The sequence below is a fragment of the Myodes glareolus genome, chromosome 14, assembly GCF_982192425.1.
Source record: "Myodes glareolus chromosome 14, mMyoGla1.1, whole genome shotgun sequence".
NCBI classification, from domain to species: Eukaryota; Metazoa; Chordata; class Mammalia; order Rodentia; family Cricetidae; genus Myodes; species Myodes glareolus.
In genome coordinates this window covers 70,496,884-70,519,485 of record NC_142039.1, presented here as the reverse complement: position 1 = coordinate 70,519,485, position 22,602 = coordinate 70,496,884, and the positions used below count along the sequence as shown (strand labels likewise).

General features: G+C 49.1%; 1 protein-coding gene across 5 annotated transcripts; it reads left to right on the top strand.

The window, feature by feature from the left end:
• Positions 1-5,184: 5,184 nt before the first annotated feature.
• Hk3 (hexokinase 3) lies at positions 5,185-22,602 on the top strand. Of its 5 annotated transcripts, none has more exons than XM_085699565.2 (19): positions 5,185-5,317; positions 9,553-9,672; positions 13,648-13,810; positions 14,008-14,162; positions 14,257-14,376; positions 14,473-14,568; positions 15,351-15,450; positions 15,527-15,710; positions 16,151-16,306; positions 16,473-16,706; positions 17,077-17,372; positions 17,490-17,629; positions 17,710-17,829; positions 19,411-19,506; positions 19,683-19,782; positions 21,394-21,577; positions 21,685-21,840; positions 22,001-22,234; positions 22,322-22,602. In XM_085699565.2, the coding sequence occupies exons 2-19, from the start codon at positions 9,577-9,579 to the stop codon at positions 22,464-22,466; spliced, it is 2,775 nt and encodes a 924-aa protein (XP_085555691.1). In that variant the 5' UTR covers positions 5,185-5,317; positions 9,553-9,576; the 3' UTR covers positions 22,467-22,602. The 5 variants fall into 5 exon arrangements, with proteins under 5 accessions (XP_085555691.1, XP_085555692.1, XP_048303770.1 ...); XM_085699566.2 differs by lacking the exon at positions 5,185-5,317 and adding an exon at positions 7,382-7,542 and having other exon boundaries at positions 17,161-17,372; XM_048447813.3 differs by lacking the exon at positions 5,185-5,317 and adding an exon at positions 7,382-7,542.

The window sequence follows — 22,602 nt, the reverse complement described above, 5'->3', positions numbered from 1 at the left end:
GTGCATCCACGGCTGTGAGACCAGTCATGGGTTCTTCATTTCTAGAGAAAACCTTGTGCTTTTGACATAAGTACTAACAGATTTGTTGTTTTTCCATATACAGCCCATCAGTATAACCCTCACTTACAGCTCTCATTAAATGGTAACTTAGAAGGTAGCTCTCTATAAATGATATAGTTTGTATTTCTACATATGAGGTTGAAGGAAAGTGCTGCTTCTAGAATGAGGTTATCTTAAAATTGAGCAGACTCTACAGAATGTGGGCCATTTACTAAGGATATGGATTAGCTAGACCAGGAATTCACAGCACAAATGGGACTCAAGGAAAGAGAAGACCTCCCAACCCCCACAGTTGCTTTTTTGTCCAATCTGTTGTCTCTGTGCAGTAGATTCATTAATCAGAATGAAGAGATAAGTGACAGTCATGACAAATCAACCCTGCTTCTGAAACAAGTTGCTCATCCTCTCTTGGACTTTGTCTGTAAAATGAGAAAAATATTAAACTGTTCTAAGTATTGATAACTTTTATTGTGATGATGATGATGATGATGATGATGATGATGACGATGACAGGGTTTCTCTATGTAACAGTCCTGACTATTCTGGAACTCACTCTGCAGACCAGGCTGACCTCAAACTCAGATCCACCTGCCTCTGCCCTCCGCAGTGCTGGGATTAAAGGCTTGTGCCCCCACTGTCTGGTGACAGAGTGTTTATAAAGAATCTAAACACACTTGCTACAGATGTGTAGTGGCAGCAACTGTTACTAAGGTCACTCTACTTTTGTATGTCATAAGTAGTGTTGAAGTAAGAGGTGGAAGGGCCAGAGAGATGGTCTGCAGCTGCAAGAGGAGTGAGCATACTGGGCATCTATCCATGACCCACAAGCCACAGGAAGCCTGGTTCTTAGACACTTAGCTTTTCTGGGGTCTTAGGTGTAGTAGGAGGTCTGTCCTGGCCACCCAGAACCAAAATAACCACACAGAAGCTATATTATTTAAAACACTGATTGGCACTTAACCTCGTATAGACTCTACTCACAGGGCTTTATTACAGATACTTGTAACTGTGTGAGAAGGTGTCCCTTGGTTTCTGTTGACACAAACCGGAAGTGCCAAGAACTTATACTCTGGTGCAGCTCTTAGCCAATGAAAATAGAAGTTGGGGTATATAAGTAACCCATATTTTTCATGTATCAGGTAGAATAACTGAGATACATCTACAATTTTCTCAGTGAGTCCCTTATAGGGTTGGATCACCATGGCACCCATAATAGCTTAAATGTGTGAACTGTCTTAGCTTCTTTTTTTTGCTCTCTCACTTCCAAATTCCCTTATACCAGGAATGAGGAGGCCCTCACTTTTGTATTCATGTAAGTGCAGGGTTAGTACTTGAATGAGCCTTAGAGGATTCTACATTCAGTGTTCTGTCAGCTCACTTTCATCATCTTAATCTCAGCTCTATTTTAGAACCTTCTGGAATACAATATATGATTAGTTCTCTAATTCTGGGGAACCTAACCTGTAAGTAGACATCTTGAGTCTACTTAAAAAGATAAAAATCTGGTCGTAATGACACATAACCTTTAACTCCAGCACGAGGAGGTAGAGGCAAGTAGTTCACGGTCAAGTTCAAGGCCAGTCTGATCGCCATAATTCGAGGGCAGCCAGGGATGTATAGAGAAACACTGTCTCAAAGAAACCAAAGATAAACATCAGGTTACACAGAAGTGGAGCCAAGGAGTTCTGGCAGCATTTGTCATAAGCATGACTCATAGCTGGACCTTTGATATTCTATTCCATATTCTACTTCAGTAAAACAAAGTTGAGAGACTATAATCCCTGGCTAGACAAGATGCTATGTTGTGGGTGATGGCCATTTGCCATTTTGCCCTCCCCAGCATCATCTTTTACCTCCTTATCTTTGACTGCCTATGTAGCTGGTTGGTATCTAATAAATGACCAGAAGGCTGATGTTTACTGGTCTAAACAAATCCTGTGGAGAAATTATGTTTTATACTTGGAAAATTCAGACTCAAGCTAGCAAGATGGTTCAGCAGGTAAAGTGCTTGCTGCATCAGCCTAATGACCTGGGTTCAACCCACAAAACCCTCTGAGATCCATGTGTTTACCATGGTGTGTATTAACTCCTAAGCACCCATATCACATACACAGTAATAGAAGCAACAACAACCTAGGTCTGTCTGACATCAAAATTCCTGCTATCTGTATTGTCTGTATTGTCCCTGATCTTCCATTGAGTCACAAAATGGATGACTAAAAATTTTAGCTTTGGATGGGTTCCTTGCCTTTATCCTTTGGTTGATGTTAGCCTATGTGAACTGGGGAGAGTTGAAATGAAAAGTTGGTGGTTACCAGTGGAAAGATGGAACATTGTAGACACTCAAGTAAGGAAGAGGGCTGAAATCGTGCACCAGAAGGGGGAAGAAGTTGCTTGCTTGCTGTTTCAAAAGCCGTGGGCTGTTGGGGGAGGGCTCTTCAAAGTTTAGCAAAAGATAACTGATACTTACTCCATATCAGTAAACATGATTTTAATAAATACAGTGATCAGGCCCCAAGCTGGGGTCAGAGCTGGGCCTAACTTGTTAGTGGAGGGAGCCCCACTGCTGTTGATAACTGAACTGTAATTTGAAGATGAAGGAAAAAATGAAAAGGTTAGGGAAGCCAGTGGTATCAGGTCATTATAGACAAATGTACACGAACAGACACAGCAGAAGCAATGCAGTGCCTGTGAGAGCTTTGGGGCATACCCAAAGCATGAAGGGAATGAAAGGTGATGAACTAGGGGCCTAGCTGGCTGACAGGAGCACGCTCAAAGCAAGGAGGGCCTGGCCTTGTAGCTCAGCGGTAATATTCTAGTTTTGCTATGTTCGGCTCTTCCCATTCTACAGTTGCTTCTGATGGCTGAAGCTAAGGGGTGATGAGGTGACTTTGTCAGCACTTGGCTTTCCCTCATTGGTCAGTGTCCATCTAGTGTGTGCTTGAGTATTGCTGGCAAGTGCTGTGCCCATTACAGACAGGACTGGCCCAAATGTTCAGACTGCCAGAACGTTTGACCTCTCCACTGGCCTTGATTTAGGAAGTCTATGTCACACCCCACAACTAAGTCCAGAACCCACTTCCTGCTTCCTGGTGAAATGAAAATAAGACTTTCAAGACAGACAGTGGTGCACACACCTTTAATTCCAGCACTTGGGAGGCAGAGACAGGCAGATCTCTTGGGTTTGAGGCCAGTGTCGTCTACAAGAATGAGTTCCAGGACAGCTCGGGCTGTTACACAGAGAAACCCTGTCTTGACTACTCACACCCCCCCCCCCCCGCCAAAAAAAGAAAAAATAGGACTTTCAGAATCAGGGACAAGGAGTCATGAAAATAACTCCCAGGAGCCTATCTTGCTGACTCGAAACTACAGCTGTCAAGAGTCACAGCTGGGCCTTTCACACTCAGTTACATGCTCTCCCCCAACTAAACAAAGCTAAGGGTCTGGAGCCTCAGACTCAGCATGGTGTTGTGTTGTAGATGACGGTCAGTTTGCTTTCCTTGGCGTCATTCTTGACCATCTTTCATAGCCTGGCTGGTATCCAGTAAACTGCAGGTAGGGCTGTGCCTGCCGTGTGTGTAGGTCTAATCACAACAAACCTGCCATAGGAGCCACCTCTGTTCATCTGTGTCCTGAGAGGCCTTCAGTTTACCCGAGTTGTAACAGGCACTTAGAAGCTGTGTTTGTTAGGCATTGTGTCTGACTCCTGCTTTCTCTGCATGGGCATGCTAATTACTCGAGGGGTGTATGTGTCTCTAACCTGGTGATTCTTCACCTTCCTAATGCTGCAAGCCTTTAATAGAGTTCCTCATGTGGTGACCCCAACCATAAGATTATTTTTGTTGCTGCTTCATAACTAATTTTGCTACTGTTAGGAATGTGTTTTTTGGCGGTCTTTGGCAACCCCAGTGAAAAGGTTGTTCAACCTGCAAAGGGTTCATGACCCCACAGGTTGAGAACCATCTCTCTAACTTCTCTCTTCCTTCAAGGCTGAAGGCACAAGGTTAAGTCGTTGTCCTAAGCCTTCTGTCATCTTGTGTCATCTTGTATCCAGCAACAGCAAAGTCTCTGAGGATAGCACTTTCCTCTCAAACAATCATGACATCTATGATTCAGAAGCTACACCCCAAAGCAGACCTTCTGGTAGATTTCAGACTGGCCTCCTTGGATGACAGAACAACTTACCAGTCCACCTTGCAGAATCAGAACTGAGAGTGGTGGGCAGAACCACACCTTGATCAAGACTGCTAAATTATGCATATCTCTTGACTGTCCCAATTCTTTCATTGTTTGAAGACAGAGCTCTTCTAAGTACCCTAAAGAAAATCCTGGAGGACACCGGGCCCCTTATCTGTCCCTCTTCTAAATGCACACTATTTTTCATTATTACTTATTTATTGGGATATTGGGGGTGGCCAAACCACACACACACACACACACAAACCCCTGTGATTACAAAGTGACTGTTGCAGTATGCCTAGTTTCCTACATTAGTGCCCCAAGATTGCATTTCAGGAAAATAGCTAAATGGAATAAGAGCATAGTGTCCAGTAGCTCCACAGAAGCTTCATTTTCCAGCAGGGAAGACGTGCAGACAAACCACTCACCCTACCTCGCTTTCAGACGCAAGGCTAGACTCTGTGATCTGGCTGTCACCTTTTTGCTGGGCATCCCACCTATGGGCACCTTCATGATGCTCTGAGAACTATCTGTCTGTCTGACCACTGGTTGTATGCATGCATTCTTTGTGAAAGGACTTCTTTAACTTGCCCTGCTCACTCCTGCAGAGTCATGATGGCCCTTCCTCTTAGGTTCCCACATCGCTGCTTACATGTTTACTTGCTACATTTTGAAAAGTTGCCAATTGCAACCACATATTTCCAGGCATGTCTCCGCTTCTTTCAAAGGAACTTACCACTTCAAAACTTAGTGTTCATAAAACAAACAGAGCTCCTAGCATTGTAGAGAGAATGTTTTGGAGCCAACCCAACTGGAGCCTTCAACTTCCTGTGTTCATTTTAATTGTTTGTGCCATGGTCCTGCCCACCCTGGGCTCATCTTAGGGCAGACTTGTGGGGAAGTACACTTTCCTGAATTAGCCTATGTCTGTTAAGTGGTGGCTGAAGAAGGTGGAGCTTGGGGAGTTTATAAAAGTCATCCCCGAGTTTCACTTTTGAGTTCAGTCCAGGGTCGCCGCTGTCCTCATTTCAGAGAAAAGCTGAGACAGAGGAAAGTAATCAACTTTCAAATCTCCCAGGTAAATATATCTTCTATTTCCTGCATGTCTCATCCCAAGCCCTCCTCCTTGGCTTATCCTCTAGCCAATGGAGTCTAGCAAGACACTAGTCCTCAATGGTAATGGCAGTACCAGTCTCAGGAGGGGTCTCTAGGATGTCATTCAAAAGGAGCACTCACTCCATGTCACTGATTTAGTTCAAACATGGGCAGACTTTGGGCCTGTTTCTGATGATGGAGAAATGAAGACATGTCTCTCACTCTAGGAAGAGACAGGCCTGAATACATTGACCTAGAGTTTAAATTCTGTGGCTCCTTGGAGGGAGCGTCATAGTCTGCCACTTGCTGAGTAAATGCTGTGTGTGTGAGCGGGCGAGTAAGAGAATGATTATGCTGGCTGGGCCTGGAGCAAAAGTGATGACTTCAGTTGCCTCATTTTATCTTTGAACAGGCTCTTTGAATATGTGTCCTCTTCCGGTAGATTTGGAAACTAAGTGCTGGCATATGTAATTTGGTTTACCAAATTACTGTTGCCTTTTGAGACAGGGTCTCACTGTGTGGCCCAGGTTGCCTTCAAACTCATGACACTCCTGCCTCAGCCAACCAAAACGAAGTGCTGGGTTTACAGGTGTGAGCCCTAGGCCTAAATTTGCCCAACCCTGTCCTGGCATCGAAGATGCAGAGGTGACTCAGATATCACAAGGTTCTCAGGCTAGTCCTCCAGACTGGGGAGCAGTGAAGACTGAAAAGTAGAAGACCAGGAATCAGTGAGGAGCAGGAAGAGGAAAGCCAGGGTCAGGGCACATGAGGGTCCTGCAATCCACCAGAGTTCTGCTCTGTCTGCAGGGAGCCATGATAGTGTAAGCGGGGCGAGATTCACTCTGAGGAAGCAGAGCTATCACTCAGGATTGTTGGAACAGTCAGTGGTGGTGGGGACAGGAAGGAGAGGAGCCCCAGTTAGGTCATAAGTGACTGCCCCCTTCCCAATTATCCTCCTGATGTGTCTAGTCAAGGTGAGGAGCAGATGTGTGGGGAGATGAGTCTGCCTGTGCTGAGCTGGAGGACCTCTCTCCAGAAGGAGAGTGAAGTCTCACAGACCCTGCGGTTAGCAGGTGACTGAGGTCAGTGGCTGCTTGGGAGCCCTGACACAGGTTTTAGTGGTGGGGAAGGGAGTGTAGAGAAAGGCACCACCCAAAGCTTGGAAACCCCCCTGCCTCTCTAAAGGCAGAGGAGAGGAGTTAGTGATGACGACCATTGTCTGCAGGAGCCAAGGCAGGAACAGAGGGACTCCAGAGGCTTACGATTGGGCAGAAGGGGGAGAAGTGGGGAGAAAATGCAGGGTTGGAGAGAATGCTTTATGTTTTGTTTTTGTAATGAAGGTAGAGTGCCCAGTGGACTGTTGTGCCATCATGACCTGTCTACTGGATTGTCCTCCTTCACATCTGAATGGCATCAGAGCTACTGTAGACTCCCCTAGGACTAGCTGCAACAGTAGTACCATAGCAGCAGTAGCTTAGCTAAGCTGAACACCCGGCATTCTATAGACTCTTATACCATGACAAGATTCACTAGCTCCTGTCATTTTAAAAAATTTTTTTTTTCGTTTTACACCAACACCAGTTCCCCCTCCCTTCCCTTCTCCCACCTTCCTACCTTCTCACCCCCTCCCATCCTCTCCTTAGAGGGTGTAAGGCCTCCCTTGGGGAGTCAACAAAGTGCCTCTCCCCCCTGCATCAAGGCTGAGCAAGGCATTCCTCTATAGGGAATGGGCTCCTAAAAGCTAGTTCATGCACCCAGAATAAGTCCTGGTCTCACTGCCAAGGGGTCCCACAAACAGATCAAGCCTCACAGCTGTCACCCACATTCAGAGGGCCTAGTTTGGTCCCATTCAGGTTCCCCAGCTGTCAGTCCATAGTCTGTGAGCTCCCGCTAGCTCAGGTTTGCTGTCTATGGTTTTCCCCATCTTGATCTTAACCTCCCTTGCTCAGATGATCCTCCTCCCTCTCTTCAGCTGAACTTCAGGAGCTCAGCCCAGTGCTTGCCTTTGGATCTCTGCATCTGCTTCCAACAGTTACTGAATATAGGTTCTATGATGACAGTTAGGATAGTCACTGATCTGATTACAGGAGCAGGCCAGTTCAGGCACCCTCTCTTGCTACTGCTAGGAGTCCTAGATGGAGTCATCCTTGTAGATGTGAGGACCCTAAGAGGAACAACATGCAAGAAGAGGAAATAGTTAAGATCTGGGTAAGCTAGGGGTGGGTGGGTAGAAGGGAGGGGATATGGATGGGAACATGAGGGATTAAGATGGCCAAGCTGGGGGAGGGATGGAGAGGGAGAGCAATGAAAGAGATATCTCAATAGAGGCAGACATTATTTGATTAGGGAGAAACCTGGTGCTCCTGATAATCTTTTTCTAATTTTTAAAACAATCTTATTTTATATACCAATCCCAGTTTCCTCTTCCTTCTCCCCACATTCACCCCACCCCACCTCCCTTCCACTCCTCAGAGAGGGTGAGACCTCCCATGGGGAGTCAACAAAGTCTGCCACATCACTTTAGGCAGGACCAAGACCCTCCTCCCTGTATCTGAGCTGAGCAAGTTCCTGCACTAGATACTGGTTCACTGCTAGTGGTCCCACAGACTGCCCGAGCCACCCACACTGAGAGGACCTAGTTCTGTCTTTTTGTTTTGTTTTGTTTTGTTTTTTGAGACAGGATTCCTCTGTAGCTTTGGATCCAGTCCTGGAACTAGCTCTTGTAGACCAGGCTGGCCTTGAATTCACAGAGATCCACCTGCCTCTGCCTCCCAAGTGCTGGGATTAAAGGCGTGTGCCACCGCTGCCCAGCCCCTAGTTCTGTCTTATGCAGGTTCCCCAGCTGTCAGTCTGGAGTCAGTGAGCTCCCACTAGCTCAGGTCAGCTGTTTCTGTGGGTATTCCCATCATGGTCTTGGCCCCTTTGCTTATATTATTACTCCCCCCTCTCTATGACTGGACTCCAGGAGTTCGACCCAGTGTTTAGCTGTGGATTTCCGCATCTGCTTCCATCAGTTGCTGGATGAGGGTTCTATGATGTCAATTAAGGGAGTCTTCAATCTGACTAATGGCAGTTAAAGCACCCTCGTCACTGTTGCTTAGATTCTTAGCTAGAGTCACCCTTGTGGATTCCTGGGAATTTCCCTAGTGCCTGGTTTCCCTCTTTTAAGGTACCTTCCTTGCTCTCTGCTCCTGTCATTCTCTGTAATTCTCTGTAATGTTTTCATGTGTTTGAGAGAGAACCGAGGATAATTGAGTTTCAGTTCAGATTATGCTATAGATGTCAACCTGCACTCTAAACTAGATCTTTTTGTTCTCTTTTGTTCCATGTAGCCTTCTGGCATATTGATCCTAATTTCACAGATGAGGAAAATGGGGCCTCAAGTTTGGGAGGCCTTGTGCAGCCATCTTATGGAGAGCTGGGGTCCTGACTCCAAGCACAGGCTTCTCCATTCTGCTTCACTGTCCTGTCCAAAACCTAGCCATGAGTCAAGGTTTTTGTTGCACACTGAATTTTTACAGAATATCTCCTAGGTCTTGTGCTGTTTGGTGTAACAGCAGCCTTATGAGGGTAGGCACCATCTGTGCAATACAGCTGTGGAAGCTGAAGTGCAAAGTCACCAATGCCTCGTCCAAGCTCACGCCATCAGTAACTCCCTTTTCTGGAGAACAGATTCAATGTCTAAAGCACAGACGCCTTTGCATACTCTCTGACTCATATTTTTCTTCCTCGGGGTGGCACTTAACTGCTTGTCCTGAAAGCCAGCCTGCTTGGTTTTTGGTCCCTGCTTACTTTACAGTTTGTCACCTCTCCCAGACCCCTGACCTCTCAGTCACAGCAGCACATTTATGTGTTCTGTGTTTTGTTTGTGCCAGTCCTACTGTGATGCTGGGTAAGGCTGTGAGAACCCCGAGGGCAGGGCCTGAATCTGCTTTACCAGCATTGTGCATGGTGGGTGTTGGAAAGCAGAGAATCTGCGTGAATGAACATTTGAACTTGGAGTCAGCTTTCCCATGCTCTCTCGTTACACATGCTTCTGGAAAACAACTGCTTCCTGGTGGATTGCTAAAGGGTCCTCACTGTCAGGAGTTTTCAGTTCTGTTTGCAACTCCCTTCTTGGTCCTCTTTGGAAGGAAAGAAGTTCAAGGTCTGGGTTATTGCCTCTTGGAGCCTATAGAGTAAATGTTCTTGAATCTAGCTATCCCTTTTTCCTTACAGGTAGTCAATATTCATTGCAGGAACATGAACAACACTAGGCCTGCTGGTTTGCAACCCGGAGGAAGTGCCTCAAGATCCCCACAGGAGAGCATGTCAAAGCCCTCAGATAGCTCAGAACGGGTAAGCCTAGCACTGGGTTCCAATTCTGCACTTATTTATAACTATCACAGATAGGGTGACTAGAGGTATGGGTGGCTGGGCTCACACACTCGTGGCCTTTGCCGTTTGCTGAACTGCTAATCTCTGATCTCTTTTCTTTGAGAGTCCAGTAACTGCAAGGGGTAGATTGGTTCTGGGGGGCGGGCCTTAGAGATGAAAAGTGACTCATTTAAGACATAAGAGGTTGAAGCTGGGTGGTGGTGGTGCATGCCTCTAATCCCAGCACTTGGGAGGCAGAGACAGGTGGATCTCTGTGAGTTTGAGGCCAGCCTGGTCTACAGAGAGAGTTCCAGGAGAGACTTCAAAGCTACAGAGAAACCCTGTCTTGAAAAACCAAAAAAAAAAAAGAGTACGGATTAACTTTAACCTTTTGCCAGCTTGCCACATAGATGTTGTACCCGCCCTATGAGGTCAGACATATCCAGAATGGGCCCTCCACATCTTCCTTAAAAAGAAAGTAAAATAAAGGGTTTTCTTGTAAAAGTGATTACACTTTCACTACCAATTACACTTTTACAGACTTATCCACTACAAAAATGGAAGAAGAAGAAAGAAAAAAAAAAGAAACTGATAGAACTGAAGCTTTCAGAAATTAACCTTATAACCCTTTTCATGATTCATGTATCCTTTGGCTGCATTCCATCCTTTCTTACCATCTAATATTACCATTTCTTAATATGTTATAAGTAAATGTTATACTATATTCACATTTACACTTGCACACACACGGTAGGCTAGGAGCTGAGCCCTTGCGTCCCCTTCTCTCCAGTCTCTCTCTGGCAGTCCCCTCAACTGTCACTGCAGTCGGCACCAGAGGTGACAAAGGGCTGAACTGGTTTGGTTTCCTTAGAAGTCTCTTTCTTTCCCTCCCTCTCCCTCCCTCCTTCCCTCTCTCTCCTCCCATCCCTCCTTTATGTTTCTTTTCTTCTCTCCTTTTGATTGTGTCTTGTTGTCTCTTGCTGTGTAAGGGTTGGGTCCACTGTATGCTGGCTGAGTGCTTTGCCCTTACTACATCTCCAGCCTTTCCCTTCTTGACTAAGATTCTGGAGAAGTCTTCACCTACCACACCCTGGAGCAGAAAATGCTTATGTAAACCATTTCATAACTCTTGGTCTCCATTTCCTCATCAGAAAGCAGAGGAAAGTAACTTGAATTATTTGAATGTTCTCCTCAAATTAAAAAAAAAAAAAAAGCCTCATACCTATGCACGTGGTCTCGGACCATTCCCGGTGTGTAGTTCCTGTAGTTTCCTGTCTTGTTCTGAGATATGCTTACTAGGTGTGTTATCCAACTGTGGTGGCATTACTGTCACTAAATTTCACACATGCACATCCCCCTTCCTTTGTGCAACCTGTGCCTCAGGCCCTGCTGTCAACATTTCTCTATGTCCTGCCCATAGCTGGGCCCCAGAAATGAGCAACGGCTACTGTCCCAGGGCTTGTTCCCGGGCCATTATCATGTCCCTTCTCACCTCCTTCCCTTTCCTCCTGAGGCCTCTGCACAGGTCGCCCATCTGCCGTGTTGGCTTTATTGTATGCACCTGCAGTTTAACAAATTCCCTATGGCTTTGTGGGGCTTTACAGGAATAACAAATGCTCTATAGCCAGGGACCCCACTCAATACCCTGGCCTCACTTCAGACTCCCTTTCCATAGCTGGGCGGGGAGGGGGGCGATAATCGCATGTCATCAGTGTCTTGCTACATCTTTGAGTCCCTTTCCAGGCCTTTGCAGAAGTCTCTTTTTGTTCCCTGAGGGCATAGAGTCAGGCCCTCTAGAGTGATTGTGTCCCATGGGCTGAAGAAAGAACCCTTACCTCACTGCACATGTGTGTCACATACTGTCCTGGCATTGATTTCTGTCCTCACGGTGTCCTTGCTGCCTTCGCACTATTACTGTCTCCACCTGCTAGAGGAGGTCACTCACTCAAACAGGTGATGGATGTGATGGAGCCAAGCTGATGGGTACAGCAGGTTCATTAGAACAGTCAGCATGGAGACCATCTTGGGCTTCACACACTCTCCAATACCTTTTTCTCCTTACTCTGCTGAATGAGGTCTCCCCCTCCAGCTCCAGTGCGGGCAGAAAGGAGAGGTTCTGACGGCATCTGGATAGTGTACACCCTACTGGAGTCTACTAGAGAAGCCCTTCTGTCTTTGTGCGTGTGTTCATCATGCTTGTTTTTTTCAAGGGAAGTGCTGGGTTCTTACCAAGCCTCCCATTGATAGGAGAACGTCTTTGCAGTCAAATCAACCTGGTTTCACAATCCACCCTTCCCCTTCAGAGCTCCTTGGGCTGGGCAGATGGCTTACTCTCTCTGAGCCTCAGTTTCCTCATTTATAACACAGAAACACCCACTCCTGGTCTCTGGAAGCGTCTGTTCCCGTGTAAACAAAACAGGGTGTCTGGGACTCCTGTTAGCACGATTTGTCTCCTTGGGGAACTACCCCTGACTCCTTATAAAAAGAGGCTGGCATTGAGTCCTATTCACCTCCCTTTCTCAGCCCTGCTGCGACCTTCTGGCACAGTTCCTCGTGTTGTGGTGACCCCCAACTGTAAAATTATTGTGGTTACTACTTCATAACTATAATTTTGATATTGTTATGAACATAATACAAACATCTGTGTTTTTTCATGGTCTTCGGCAACCCCTTTGAGAAGGTTGTTGACTCCCTAAGGGATCACGACCCACAGGTTAAGAACCACTGCCTTAGGGGGACTTTGTTCTCCAGGTGTCAGATTTGTGTCCGGTTGGGGGAATGGGTCTTCAGAATAGAATTCCTGTGGCACAGGAGATGGGGCCTGGGTGGGGGGGATCTAATACAGGTGGAGCTACCGAGCTGTGTCTCTCCAACAAATACAGGCTTCTTTGGTGGATGAACAAGAGGGTCAGCCAAGGGAAGTTTCTTTACAGAGCTGAGATCTGTGGTCTCCCTATTTCTTGGGCTTCTAGTAGTGTGAGAACCTGGGATGTCACATCCGTCACCTCTCAGCCTCTCAGCTTTCCCATCAAGCTTGATCCATGCCAGGCCCATGACCCCCAACCCATTTCCGTGGAGATGCTCTGGAGAAAATCTTTTATTCCCTTCCCCCGGGACATCAGATGGCTGAGTCTCTTCCATCATTTAGGTCACCACTTGTAAAGCCTTCTTCACTCCTATCTTAGATGTGACTCCCCCCCCCCGCCCAGTCACACATTTTTGATCCTGTATCTCCGTTTTCAGTAGCCAGTCAGTACCAGAATCATATTGTATGTTGACTCTGTCTTGCACAAGGGAATCGGCAGAGCTCAGCAGGAGCCGGACTTGTTTAGCTGCATGGTGGGCAGTTTGGAATGGCACTAGGTGTTTGACAGGGCTTAGTTGTTGTGTTGAAAAGAATAACCAACCGAAGGGAAGGCCATCTCCTGCTCTGTGGCCTGTGCATATCCCTGTGGTGGGCTTATTCAGGCTCCAGAGTCTGTGAGAGGGTTGGGGGAGGCAAGCTCTAGGGGGCAAAGTTTGTTCATCCATCTGCTCACTCATTGATAGCTTACAAAGAGACAGCTACAGAACTCTTGTTCTGGACAACGGGAAAGCAGTTACAGCAGCAGGAGAGAGGTTCACCAAACCTTCCATTTCAAAATCTAGGCGGTCAGGGGAAAGGATGTGGGAGCTGAGAGGAAGTCCAGGATGTGGAACACAAAGAGGGAGGTGGCTTCTCTTCCTAGGAACCTTCTGAGGATGCAGGAGCTTGGGGTAGGCTTTGAACAGCAAGACAGCCAAGGCACACAAGAAGGGGAACCAGAAGACCAGTGAGGCTCAGGGAGAATAGAGCAGGATGCTAGCCAGCCCCTGGAAAGTGGAGGGCCTAAGGAGGCAGGGGGTGAGCCAGGCAGGACAGTCCTCTGTCCCAGCTGAAGTTGGGTCCCTCCCCAATGTTGGCTTACTTCTTCCTAGGTACAGGAATGCTTGAACCAATTCAAAGTGACAAGGACACAGTTGCAGCAGATCCAAGCCAGTCTTCTGTGCTCCATGGAACAGGCCCTGAAGGGACAGGACAGTCCCGCCCCTTCTGTCCAGATGTTGCCCACATATATGGGGTCCATGCCAAATGGCACTGGTGGGTAGCACAGACTAGCATGGTGGCCAGGCATGAAGAATGTGTTCTGGTCTGGGGGAAGGGGTAGTTCCTTATCTCTGTCCACCATCGCTAAGGCCCCTTTTACTGAACTTCTCAGACTTTGGAAGCCTTCCTGGGAGGCAGGCAGCTTTGGTGTGGCCAACTGCATGTCTTTCTATGACCTGTTTGCCCTCTAGAGCAGGGAGACTTCCTGGTATTGGAGCTGGGGGCTAAAGGAGCCTCGTTGCGTGTGTTGTGGGTGACACTGACAGACACCAAAGAACAGAGTGTGGAGCCCAAGAGCCAGGAGTTCGTGATTCCTCAAGAGGTGATGCTAGGTACTGGCGAGCAGGTGAGCAGCCACTGTGCATCCTCTGGGGCTTGAGACATGGTGGGGTGGCCCAGGCTCAGGTGGTCAGGGTTAAGGGGTCACCTTGTTTCCGCAGCTCTTTGACTTTGCTGCCCACTGCCTGTCTGAATTCCTGGATGCACACACCTTGAAGAATCAGGATCTGAAGCTTGGGTTCAATTTCCCTTTTCCTTGTCACCAGAAGGGCTTGGACAGGGTGAGGTGGGGGCACATCGGGGCCAGTGAGTGGAAAGAGACTGCAGCTCTCATGACAGCCACAAGGGAAAAAAATAACCCCGTTTTCTGTCCCCAGAGCACCCTCATTTCCTGGACAAAAGGCTTTAGGTGCAGTGGTGTGGAAGGCCAGGATGTGGTCCAGCTGCTAAGACAGGCCATTCAGAGGCAGAAGGTGAGTGAAGGTCAGGGTGACGGAAGCTGCCCCTGCTGGCCTGGGCTTGGCATCTGTAGGTGATGCCTGTGTTTCTGGAAGGTCTGACTTTTTTTTCCTATGCATGGCCTTTATCCAGTTTGACCCTGGGGTTAATGTTGCTCCCATAGCAATCAATGAGACAGAGGCTAAGAAAGACTCCAATAACATGATCGTACCCTGGGGGAGGGGTCTGGGACAGAAACAGAACATGGGGGAAAAAATCGTATGACTCAGCCTTCAAGATCCTCACCTTCTAGAAGGGAAAGTATTCTAATAAAAGATTGCCCATGTTCAGAAGACTCTAGTAGCAGCAGAGGGTGCAGGCAAGGAGCAGTTAGTCTTATGCCTGAGCTGAGGCTTGGGACGCAGAGCAAATGTAAGAAAAGCATGTAATGTCCAAATCCCAGTGCTCTAGAAGGGCAGGTCCTTTCCAACTAACCCCAAGGCTCTGTTTAGAAGTCAGGTTAGAAGGTAGTTTGGGGTGCCAGGCCAGGGTGTGGGTGAGGCAAGCATGGCTCAGTCTTCAAGGAGGCACTCGGCTGTGGGACCATCTTCCTGGTCCTTCCCTTCCTATGGGTAGGAACCTCTGTGATCCTGAGAGCCTGAGTTGGGGGATGGGATGGAAGGAGAACCTAGATCACGGGACCCAGGGTCTAAGTGTGGGGCATGGAGACATTTCATGGACTTTGGGTATCTCCTTCAAAGCCTCGGCCCTCTAGCCACCCAGCTGGCTCTGCCTCCCTGTTCTCTCCATTGTCCAGGCCTACAGTATTGATGTGGTGGCCATGGTGAATGACACAGTGGGCATCATGATGGACTGTAAATGTGGCACCAAGCCTTGTGAAGTTGGGCTTATTGTAGGTGAGCTGTGGGTCATTCATGATGAAGGGTGGTGGCTGCTTGGTGGGCAAGGCTCTGATGGGGTCTTCCCTGCCAGACACTGGCACCAATGCATGTTACATGGAGGAGGCATGGCACGTGAAAGCTCTGGATGAGGACCGTGGCCGCACCTGCATCAACATCGAGTGGGGCTCCTTCTATGATGAGGAGGCCCTCGGGCCAGTCCTGACCACCTTTGACCATGCCCTGGACCGCGGATCCCTAGTTCCTGGTGTTCAGAGGTGGGGGCCTGATGGTTTCCCTGGCTCTGCTCCAGGCCCTGTCATATTCCTGTTCTAACCTACCTTTTACTCTTGGGCCCTACCTCTTCCTGTCCTTCTGAGGGTCTGCAGCTTGCCCTGTGTGTGTGTGTGTGTGGGGGGTCCCAGATCAAATTCAAGGAAGGAAAGCCTCAGAATGCTAGAACCCAGTTTTAAAATCCTTGATCCTAATAGTCAGCCCTGGCAGGTTGGGGGTTAGGAATTGAAAACAGCTGAGTGAGATGTCTCTTGCCTTTCTAGGAGACCCCCAGATGCAACCCAAAGGGTTAGAAAGGGTAAACCTGCTTGTCCTCTGGGAGGTCATTTGCTTTTGGGACATTAAACATAGTAATTCCTCTTGGAAGACTCGAGTGGGCTGAGGGCATTCAAAGGGCATTGTCCAGTTCCCTGTTCCACTGTAGGTTCGAGAAGATGATTGGGGGCTTGTACTTGGGTGAACTGGTGAGGCTTGTCCTGGTCCACTTGGCCCAGCATGGAATCCTCTTTGGCGGCTGCACTTCTCCTGCCTTACTGAGTCAAGGCAGCATCCTCCTGGAACATGTGATCAAAATGGAGGAGTAAGTAAGGGAGCAGGCAGCTAGACAAGAGACAAGGGGAGCCTGCTTGGGAGAGGGTAAGGTACTCTCTGCCCAAGGTAGCTGTGGAGCTTTGGTGAGATTGGCAGCTCCTAGGTGACCTGAGCTGCAAACCAGCACCTCGTGCGTCTTCCCCTCCTCCCTGCAGCTCCACCACTGGGACAGCCCAGATCCACGCAGTCCTGCAGGACTTGGGTCTGAGCCCTAGGGCCTCAGATGTTGAACACGTGCAGCATGTGTGTGTGGCGGTGTGCACACGGGCTGCCCAGCTCTGTGCGGCTGCCCTGGCTGCAATCCTATCCCGTCTCCAGCGCAGCAGGGAGCAGCAGACACTGTGTGTGGCCGTGGCCACTGGAGGGCGAGTGCTTGAAAAACACTCCAGGTACTGTGAGAACAGGATCCTATGTGAGCAGGTAGCGTGTGTGTGCGTGTGTGTGCGTATGTGTGTGTATGTGTGTGTGTGTGTGTATGATATGTACCCAGAGGGTGTTCTGATATCATGTGTGCAAGCTGGTGAATGTCAATGGCAGAGCGAGAGTTAAACTAGGCTGTGGGAGGCCAGGAGGCATGCAGGGAGAGAAAAAATGTTTCTTTTTGTGTGTGCCTGGGAAAGGGGCACTGAGAGCAGTGGATGTATGGTTGGTGCCAAGGGATAGGTTTAGGACTGAATTTGTCTAAAATGACAAGATGTAGGGCTGCATCAGGCCATAGGCCCAGATGCCACGTTGAGTGCACCTGGTGTGTTTATGTAGGTTCCACCACACTCTAAAGGAGATGGTAAGGCTCTTGGTCCCAGAATGTGATGTTTCTTTCATCCCTTCGGTGGATGATGGTAGCCGGGGTGTGGCAATCCTGACAGCTGTGGCTGCCCGCCTGGCTGCCCACAAGCGCATCCTGGAGGAGACCCTGGCACCATTTCGGCTGAGCTTCGAGCAGCTGAAAATGGTGCAGGCAGAGATGCGGACAGCTATGATCAAGGGGCTTCAAGGAGAGGCCTCCTCCCTCCGCATGCTGCCCACTTACGTACGAGCCACACCTGATGGCAGTGGTAAGCACCTGGCCTGAGTATGGACCTGGGATGGGGGTTACTGGGAGTCATACCATGTGCTAGGGCTGGAGCCAAGCCACCTTTTCTTTCCTAGTACTGATGGTTTCTGTCCCACAGAGCGAGGTGATTTCCTGGCCTTGGACCTAGGGGGCACCAACTTCCGGGTCCTGTTGGTACGTGTGGCTGAGGGCAGTGTGCAGATCACCAACCAGATCTACTCTATCCCTGAGTATGCAGCCCAGGGCTCTGGACAGCAGGTACTCACAGTTTGGGCCCTGGTGTTAGAGGAGGAGAAGGTGGGGAGAGAGCCCACCCCTTGACACAGCCTATCCTGCAGCTCTTTGATCATATTGTGGACTGCATTGTGGATTTCGAGCAGAGTCAGGGCCTGAGTGGACAGAGCCTACCCATGGGATTCACCTTTTCCTTTCCATGCAAGCAGCTTGGTCTGGACCAGGTAAGGAAGTTAAATCCAAGATGTGATTCCCAAGGGCCTCCAGTCTCTATATCCTTAAAAAAGTGGGCAGGGGGTCAAGGAAAACTGAGTAAGGGAAGCAGCAGCATTGCTGAGCTAGGACCATATGCAATCCTGGCTTTTTCCAAAGATGGTGTGCCCATGGTTAGGGTAGCAGGCATTTCAGAACAGCATTGGCTAGGTTGGTGCTGACCAGAAGATAGATTGCCTAGTTTGGCCTTGCCTCTGGTGTTCATCCTTGCCTCTGCTGTCTGTCTTCAGGAAGCAGCATTTGTTCCTTTCACCAGAAGAGGCTCGAGGTCACATGTTTCTTTGCTTGCTTGCTTCTCAGCTTGACACAGTGCTGAGTGCCTGATCTAGGCAGCAGTACACATTCATATCAAGACACATTATATCCTTCAACCTTGTATAGTAGACTTCCCAGTGCATGCCTCCAGAATCTGGCACCAAAACAGCTAGTCTTGGGCCAGTTGTCCAAGCTCCCAGGAAACTCAGCACCTCCAGCTTTTGTCTGGAAGCTTTTCATGCTGAGGAGCCTGCTGCCCGTGAAGGCCTCTGCTGTATCCTCAGTTGTCTTTCGGCCACAACGATCTTTATCTCCCCACCAGACTGCATGTGTTGTTTTCACCCTGTGCTCCTGTTCTGACTTCTGTGAAGCACAGCTGTTTTTTCTGCTGTCTTCTACACCATGGTCTGGATGGTGCAGCTGCCTAGTCTCTCCTCTAGGCCAAGTGTGCTCACTTCCTTTAACTGTTCTCCATAAGATATGGGAAGTGTGTCTCAGCGTACAAATCTGGGCAAGCAAAAAATACTGCCTAATTGATTTTTTTTGTAACTGAATATAGCTTGTGTGTGGAGCCCATGTTCTTGCTGGGGATATGGTTCAGTAATTGGACACTTGTATGTGGGAGGTCCTGCACAGCGCCATTTTCCTTGGACACCCTCCTACCCTTTCCCTCAGAAATACACAAAGAGACAGTACAGCCCCTTTCCAGGTACAGGTCTGTCCCTTGTTACTAAGTCCCATTGCTCACAAGAAAGATGCATCTACCTCACCCCCCTACCCTGCCCAGGTGGCTGGCTTCTGGAACAGCTGATGGAATTTCACACTGAAATGACCATGCCTAACCCTGAGAAGTCCTTCCTTTGAAGTGACTTCTGGAATTTTCCTTTGAAAGGGTGGGATTTGCTGACATTTGGGCCTCTAAAGTTTCTCCATCCTCCTCTTTCCTGCATGCAGCAATCAGTCTGCCAGTTCTGTTCATTCCTAGCCCAGTTCCAAAGGGCCATTCCTTCTGGGCAAGCATCTTAAAAGGGCCAGACCTCAGACCGCCTGAGCATTCGGGAACTAATAATGGAAGGCAGAGGTCGAGTTGTTACTAATAGGCTTCTTCACACTGAAAGTTTCCTAGGGAGTTGAGAGGGGAGAGAAAGCAAGGCCTTCCACCACAGGACAAAGTGAGCAAGGAATCCTGCATGCGAAGGGCGGAGACTGTGTACTTCTGGCGGGATATCGGGTTGATGAGGCAGAGTAACATTTGTGTCTGCTTGATCCCATCTCAGGCCATTCTCCTGAACTGGACTAAGGGGTTCAGTGCATCAGGCTGCGAGGGCCAAGACGTGGTATATCTATTACGGGAAGCCATTAGACGCAGACAGGTAGGAGTCTACCTCCGGGGGTGCTTTTGGGGTTGTGACAAACCTGGAGGGGAGCAAAGTATTATTTGCTTCCTTGAGGGGAGCAAAGGGGTCCTCTACAATAGAGACCTGAGTCCAGTGCTGGTTGCCATGACAACTATGTTGCCCAGCAACTAGCAGCATCTTTTTGTGTGCAGGCAGTGGACCTGAATGTGGTTGCCATTGTCAATGACACTGTGGGGACCATGATGTCCTGTGGCTATGATGATCCCCGTTGTGAGATAGGCCTCATTGTCGGTAAGGAGGGTCTTGCTCTTTGTGCTCCAATGCCTGATAATTCATTGCCTTCTGTTGATTCCGTAGGTTGGACATTTCTCTGACCCTGGGAACATGGAATTATTTCTGTATGATCCAACAGAGTTCTTCTGGGCTACTGAACTGCTATGAGTCTGGAACTAGGGCATTTCATCCAAGTTAGCTACCAGTTTAGTCACTGAATCTTCCCCAACCTCAGTTTGCCCATTTGTTACATGAATCTGTACTAGGCTGGCTTTGCTGCTCCTACCTTGGGTCTACGAGAGTCTTAAAGTCTCCATTTCCTCATCCTAAACTATAGATGATGACAAGAGGTTGAGAGAGTGGGATGAGAAGGGGCCAGACATGTACAGCGATGGCTCATGGTGCATACTCAGTGCTTGATGCTGGGGAGGGGTGGCAGGCCAGTGACTTGTGAGGGGTCTTCAGATAGTCAGGAGATATCAGTAAGCTCTTACCCTGGGGCTATCTGGCATCTGGACAAAGGGGCCAGATGACATATAAAGGACTCTATCTTCTCAGAATGGAGAATCCAGAGGGGATTAAGCCCAGAACAGCCTGTGGCACTTAGAGCTGACTCTGACTCCATACCCAAGGGCTGACAGGCTAGGATCCGAAAGGGAGCAGTCCTGGAACAAGGGGAAGATGGGGCTCTAAAGGAGGAGTGAGAGGCAGGGAAGGAAGGCTCTCAAGCCCCCTGAGCATGATATACATATACTCTTAGTCTATGGTGACCTCTCATGGTAGGTGCCCTGGAGACGTACAAACTATTAGATAAACCCTGGGTGGGGCTATCAAGGGGCCCACTTACCCAGCACTGGAAACCTGTAGAGCTTCTCATCCTCCTGATGCTGAGACCCTTTACTTATTTTCATTGCTACTTCACAACTATAATTTTGCTGCTTATTAATCATGATGTAAACGTCTGTGTTTTCTGATGGTTTTAGGTGACTTCTGGGAAAGGGTTGTTTGAACCACTGGTGTAGAGGGACAGAGGGAGTTGCCTTTCCCTGTTCCTCTGTGTGGCTTTTCTGAGTCTTGTAGGAAAAAAAGAAGCTGCCCCTGTGTCCCAGTGCCCCACAATGCTCTTCCTTTTGTTCTCTTAGGACCTGGAAGGACCATCAGAGAAAGCCATTCACTGCCTAATTTCTGGCCAGATGGCAGGGGGTCCTTGTGTCAGTGTTCTGCATCCCCAGCTCCTGGCCAACTCCATTTAGTCAAAGGCACACTAGGCAGTCAGGAGACTTCAGCCTCTACCAGCATTGGAGTGGAGCCGCACGCATCTCCCGGGGAAGGACGTGCTTGATGGCAGCACAGGGAGATGCGCTAATGTTGGTGCTGTTAGGGGTAGCCGAGGAAGTTCTGAGGCTTTGGTACTGACAAGGTCTCCATCAGAAATGTCAGAAAAGGAGACCAGGATCCGGGGCAAGCTTTGAATGTGGGAAGATTGGAGCCTACCTTTTGATGTTTGGTGTGGGTTTAGGAGGGGTTTAGGCAGGGGAGTAAGGCTCTCAAGCCCTCTGAACACAACCCATAAGGGCTTTGTCTGTGTCAGTAAGCAGCCCCCACCCCTTCACCCTGGCCTGTCTACAGGAACGGGTACCAACGCCTGCTATATGGAAGAGCTCGAGAATGTGACAAGTGTGCCTGGGAACTCGGGCCACATGTGCATCAACATGGAGTGGGGTGCCTTTGGGGACGATGGCTCACTGGGCATGTTCCTCACCAGCTTTGATGATAGTGTGGACCAGGCATCCATCAATCCAGGCAAACAGAGGTATGGCTGAGGCCCACGCAGGCAGGGAGGTGAGCAGTGGGCTGCCCTGGTGAGCACGGCTGATGAGGCCGGCTCCTTCACGTGGGTATGTATGTGCTTCCATACAGGTTTGAGAAGATGATCAGCGGCATGTACCTGGGGGAGATCGTCCGCCACATCCTCCTGCATCTAACAGGTCTCGGCGTTCTCTTCCGGGGCGAGATGACTCAAAGCCTTCAGACCAAGGACATCTTCAAGACCAAATTTCTCTCGGAGATTGAAAGGTGCTTGCATTGCAAGGCAGTCTGTCACTGGGGGGGGGGGGGGTGCTGGATGCAGCTGGTAGTTAGGGGAACCACTCAAGGGTTAGGTGGGAGAAACCCTGAGAGAGGGAGCTAACGCAAGGACCTTACTATTCTCCGTTCTGTTCCTTCCTGGCTTCAGTGGCAGCCTGGCCCTGCGTCAGGTCCGAGCCATCCTGGAAGATCTGGGGTTGCCCCTGACCTCTGACGATGCCCTGATGGTCCTAGAGGTGTGCCAGGCTGTGTCCCAGAGGGCTGCCCAACTCTGTGGGGCAGGTGTGGCTGCGGTGGTGGAAAAGATGCGGGAGAACCGGGGCCTGCAGGAGCTGACAGTGTCCGTGGGTGTAGATGGGACACTCTACAAATTACACCCTCAGTGAGTCCGGGTGGGTGGGTCAGACAGGGAGGCATGGCCAAGTGGGCTGGGCTAGCCTGGGCTGACCTCAGCCTCTTGTCTTCACAGCTTCTCCAAGCTGGTGTCAGCTACAGTTCAGAAGCTAGCCCCTCACTGCAAGGTCACCTTTTTGCAATCAGAGGATGGGTCTGGTAAAGGTGCAGCTTTGGTCACTGCTGTTGCCTGTCGCCTTGCCGAGAAGGCCAGCGCCTGAGGGAATATCTGGGAACGATGGGGTCTCACCAGAATGAGACCTCAGCCTAGCCTGATCCCCTAGCAGGCCCAGCCACCCGTGACGCCCCCAAAGCAAGCCATGTGTGACTCCCTTATAAACATCTGTCCACACCCAA

Excerpts from the sequence above, each read along its gene's own strand:
- Hk3 (XM_048447813.3), top strand. The coding sequence starts at position 7,513 with ATGCAAGAAGAGGAAATAGTTAAGATCTGG. Across the intron at positions 15,451-15,526 it reads TGAAGTTGGGCTTATTGTAG|ACACTGGCACCAATGCATGT; the intron begins GTGAGCTGTGGG and ends CTTCCCTGCCAG. Across the intron at positions 19,783-21,393 it reads TGAGATAGGCCTCATTGTCG|GAACGGGTACCAACGCCTGC; the intron begins GTAAGGAGGGTC and ends GCCTGTCTACAG.